Genomic DNA, 4,768 nt, shown 5'->3' on the forward strand with positions numbered 1-4,768 from the left:
AGTTTCAACGAACTCTACAGTTAAAAACACATTCACACCCTCATTCCTAATTCTTAATTTTCTCCTCTCCGCAGAAAAAATATTCTCTGTGATTTTTATCTTATTCAGCTTTCTTATTGTTTTTGAAGCTGTTTTCATATCTTTTGGTGTGACAGTTTTCTTGATTCCTCCTCTTTCGGCATAGTCTTCCACCACCCTCTACAATTCACAGGTTATATATGTTCTTCCTATTGTTAATTACTAATCAAGTTCCGTAATTAGGTTAAAAGAAGTCGACATTAAAAATGTATTATTGTTCTTTTTTTTCATGATTTAAAATTCTTGGTGCAGTTCAAGATTCACAGGTTGTTGATTTTATTTGGTTGCAGAAAAATGGTGTACTCGAAGAGTGTTTTGGACGCAAAGTCAAAGGTGTGGAGGGGAATATGGTACGCAGAGGCGCCTGCAAGATGCAAGAGCGTGGCGTGGCGAGCGTGCAACGAGGAACTGCTGGTGAAATCTTTGTTGGTAGAAAAACGCATTCTGAACGACGCCACGTGTCCGTGCTGCGGCAAGGCCGCGGAGACGACGGTGCACGCTTTGTTGCAGTGCGAGGAGATTAAGCGCGTCTGGTTCGCGTCGCCGCTGGGGCTGAAAGTGGAATTGCTGGGCGAAGTGACGCGTTTTTCGCAATTGCTCGAACAGTTTGCGGGCGTTTTGGACGAGAAAGGCATGGGCATGGTGTGCGCCATCATTTGGTCAGTGTGGCAGAGACGCAACGTGAGGCTTTTCGAAAACAAGAAGCTGGATTGCAAGCACGTTATGGCGAAAGCCTGGTCCATGGTCGCTCTTCAGAAATGGGTCCCACCACCGGTTCAGTATGTTAAGGCCAATTTTGCTGCTCTTGTGATAGACAATCTTGGTACTGGAATGGGAGTTGTATTTAGAAACTCTTCCGGCGTAACTTTAGCATCAGGTACACTATTTTTCATATCTTTTCAGTGATTATTGTATATGTTCTGTTTGTAATGAAAATTTGTGTGCATGAATGAAATACTGCAGGCACAAATCTTCTGGAAGAAGAGATTTATGATCCCAAAATTGGTGCTGCATTGTGTTTCAAATGGGCTGCAGAGCAATCAGGGGAACTGGGTTTTTCGAATGTTATTTTCGAAACTGATTGCAAAATTTTGCACACTCATTGGAACCTAATATGTGAAGGACAAGGTATGAGTGAAATTTCATACCTTGATTCGGTTCTGGAAGATGTGAAAGTTATGATCGAGGGGACAGGATCATCTTTCTCACTGGTATGTCCCACAGCCAACAAAGTGGCACAACGTTTGGCCGAAGCAGCTTTTGGTTATGGTGAGAAAATTTGGATGGATGTCGTGCCAGAAGAGGCGTCACTTAATTTAAGGTCTGATATGGCAGCCATTGCTGATGAATAAAACTGCTATACTCTCGTACGTTTCTACAGTCTGAATTTACAGTATGTGCTATGAATTTTCCATATATCTCTATTTCCTGGAAAATTTAAACCTGTGATGCTTTTATATTCTTTTCAGCTTATTCAATAGTAATCCTAATCCTAAATAGCAGTAATATAATTTTACTCTACAAAATCAAATTGACTAAGATTTGGGATACTCTGTCAAGCATTTGGAATCCTTGTAAATGAACAATACTAGCAATTAATTTGATTATACTGAACTTTTTAAAAATAAGTCTTTCTTTAGAATGATATAATCTTTAGAACAAAATTTGGATATATTTGCCAGATTTTTTTTTTTTTTCAAGTATGTAGATAATCTTCCATTTTCACGCAATATCCATGCTTATTTTTCTTCAATCCATCTCTCACTATTTTAAACTTTTGTAGACTTTTGTTTTTTTCATGTATTTCATAATTTTTTTTCATCGAAAATATTTGTTATTAAATTTTGTTAAAAAAAAAAGTTAAATTCAAAATCTCTTTCATTCTTTTTGTCTAACTTTTATCATTAAACCAATTTTATAATTTATTGTACCTTGCCATTATTATTATAATTATTGCCAGTACTTTATACTAATAGTAAAAAGATTAAAATAGTTTTCTCCATTAAACTATGATTTGTGTATATAGTCAAGATATAATCAGTATCATTATTTTATTTCTTTTTTATTATACTTCTGAATGCATTCTCATTTTCTACTTATACTAATATTCTGAGAGAATAAGGAAGAAGAAAACAGAGAACTAAAACAATAGAAAAATTGTTTGTTCTGAAATGGTTATTTTGAGAAGCATCTCAGAAGTTTTGGAACTTGTTTCAAAAATTATATTTTATAAACATTTTATATATTTTAGAAAGCTTGTTTTGGAAAACTTGTTCTAAAAAGTTTCTTCTGGAAAATTCATTCAAAAAACCACATTACATGTGGAAAGCTTATTTTAAAAAACTTGTTTTAAAAAAAAAAACTCATTTTTTTTTCTTCTCTTATAATTGTTTAATTTATCCTTCACAAAATTAACTAACAATTTCAAGGTTCCAAGATATTTTATCTCTTGATCACATTATTCACATGATGTATTATTAATTTCAATTAATCAAACATTTTTATAATTTAAATTTAATTATTCCTATAGTATTTTTACTTTTATTCACATAATAATATTTACTTCTCTTTCCAAGTATTCAGTCCGGTAGAAATATAAAAAAATAAACTTTTTAATCTCTTTTATCTTTAATTTTTGTTTTATTTGTAGAATTTTTTATCTCAATAGACAACTTTTATTATCTTTCAATTGTTCAATTAATTTGACGTGTAAAATGTTTTTTCATATCTTCAAATACTTTCTACTTTTTCGTATTTTTAAGGGTTAAATATATTTTTAATTTATAAATTATCATGTGATTTTGGATTTCGTTCCTCTTGAAAAGGTTAGTTCATTTTCATCTTCTTAATTTCAAAATTTGTATTTTTAGTCTTTAAAAACCAAGCACATTAAATTTCATGTGATGTGGCTACCGGCGAGCCATGTCTAATGTCATTTTCCCTGATGATTGTGTATAGGGATAACAACGGGTTAGGTCGGACACGAAGAATGTCTACCAGCAATCAGACTTGACAAAAAAAAATCTACCTGTTACCTGTACGGATATTTGCTTAAAAAATATCTGCGAATATTTTAAAATTCGCGGATATCCGCGGATACCCACAAATATTTAAAAAAATATATTTTTATAAATTATTAAAATAAAATTATAGAAAAATATATAAAATATAATACAAATTAAATTAAATATAAATTTAATTGTGTGCCACATTGCTTTTTTTTTTTTATCTTTTACTACTCTTCAACGAAGCAGTGTCCACCGCCTCCTCCACTATCATTGTTAGGCCGTGTTTTCTTCTCGACTTGACACACAGAAACAATAAAAAGGAGGATTGAATAATCTGAATTTCAGATGTGTTTGTATGAATTTTAGTTTTTTCTTTTCCATGGCAGGCAATCTGAATCAAAATCAGAGGCAATAGTGAAGTGACTCAACGCGACCAACGATCCATTTTAATGGTAAGTTACTTAACAGTGATTGTCCACTCAAATTGAAAGATATTAATTTAATTTCGCTTAACAAGCAACAAGATTGAACAAAATCAATGGAATTAAAAAAAATTTCTTTTAGCTGATCTCAGGGTTGTTAGGCCATCTTAGATCACATTGATGGAGTCACAGAACAACAGTCCAAACCTTAACCCTCTTCATCGAAATTCGCTATCATTGTCGATGCCGGTGTGGCCTACGATCTGGATCGTTAGGGTTGTATGAGGAAGAATCGATGACCTACGCTCTGATGTTTCACAATTTCGGCTTCGCTCTTTTGTCTCTCCTTTGGGTCGTCAATTGCTTCTACTTTCTGGCTCGTTCTTCGCCATTCTCACTCCTTCCCTTGCATTCGCCCATGTATCATAACCTAACTTCTCTTTCATAGCACTTCAATTACTTGCGAAATTGTGTACTCCTTTTTCTTTTCAATGTGGCAACCATCACAGCTTATGATGCATTATTTGCTTCAACTGTTTATTTTTTCAAATGTCTAGAGCAACTAATTATATGGAATTAAGAAGGGGCAGAAATTGAACCGTGGGTTAAACTAATGTATTCATAATTTGAACTTGTGCCCATTTTAGTATCTGAACTTGATGAGTTTGTTGTTGCTTGGTGGGAGAGGGATAGAGGGGTGCTGCTATCAGACTTTTGAGTTTTTTGTTAGTAATCTTGATTAAACATAAAAAACCCTTAATCTGATTTCATAAACGAAAACATACATGGCACATCACTTAAATCTGATTTCAAAAAATAAAAGCAACGTGGCACACAATTATCGGGGAAACTGGCAACAGATGTGGCTCGTCGTTAGCCACCTCACAGGAAATCTAACACCGTTGCTTTTGAAGGACTAAAAATACGAGTTTCAGAAGACGAAAATGAACAAACCTTTTGAAGAGGGACGACACCCAAAATCACATGATAGTTCACGGACTTAAAACATATTTAACCCTATTTTTAATTACACATTTTTTATGTAATTTTGTTAATAGTATATCAAATTGTTTTTAAGGCACACATTTGATCATTTTTATTTCTTAAATATTTTTATTTATAATATTTAATGTAGAACATTTTTTAATGATATTTTATATATAACTATTTTTATTTTCTAATTTATTTTCATAAATATAATTTTATCATGGTAATTCTATAAAGACCTTTCATTTACTATACTTCAGATTAAAATAGAGA

General features: G+C 32.7%; 1 protein-coding gene across 1 annotated transcript; it reads left to right on the plus strand.

Moving 5' to 3' along the window:
- On the plus strand, positions 1–1,601 carry LOC106771699. The gene is made up of 3 exons (XM_014657704.2): positions 1–211; positions 369–955; positions 1,042–1,601. The coding sequence occupies exons 2-3, from the start codon at positions 373–375 to the stop codon at positions 1,428–1,430; spliced, it is 972 nt and encodes a 323-aa protein (XP_014513190.1). The 5' UTR covers positions 1–211; positions 369–372; the 3' UTR covers positions 1,431–1,601.
- The last annotated feature ends 3,167 nt before the right edge of the window (positions 1,602–4,768 follow it).

This window comes from Vigna radiata, chromosome 8, assembly GCF_000741045.1.
Source record: "Vigna radiata var. radiata cultivar VC1973A chromosome 8, Vradiata_ver6, whole genome shotgun sequence".
Taxonomy (NCBI): Eukaryota; Viridiplantae; Streptophyta; class Magnoliopsida; order Fabales; family Fabaceae; genus Vigna; species Vigna radiata.

Excerpts from the sequence above, each read along its gene's own strand:
- LOC106771699 (XM_014657704.2), top strand. The coding sequence starts at position 373 with ATGGTGTACTCGAAGAGTGTTTTGGACGCAAAGTCAAAGGTGTGGAGG. Across the intron at positions 956-1,041 it reads CGGCGTAACTTTAGCATCAG|GCACAAATCTTCTGGAAGAA; the intron begins GTACACTATTTT and ends GAAATACTGCAG.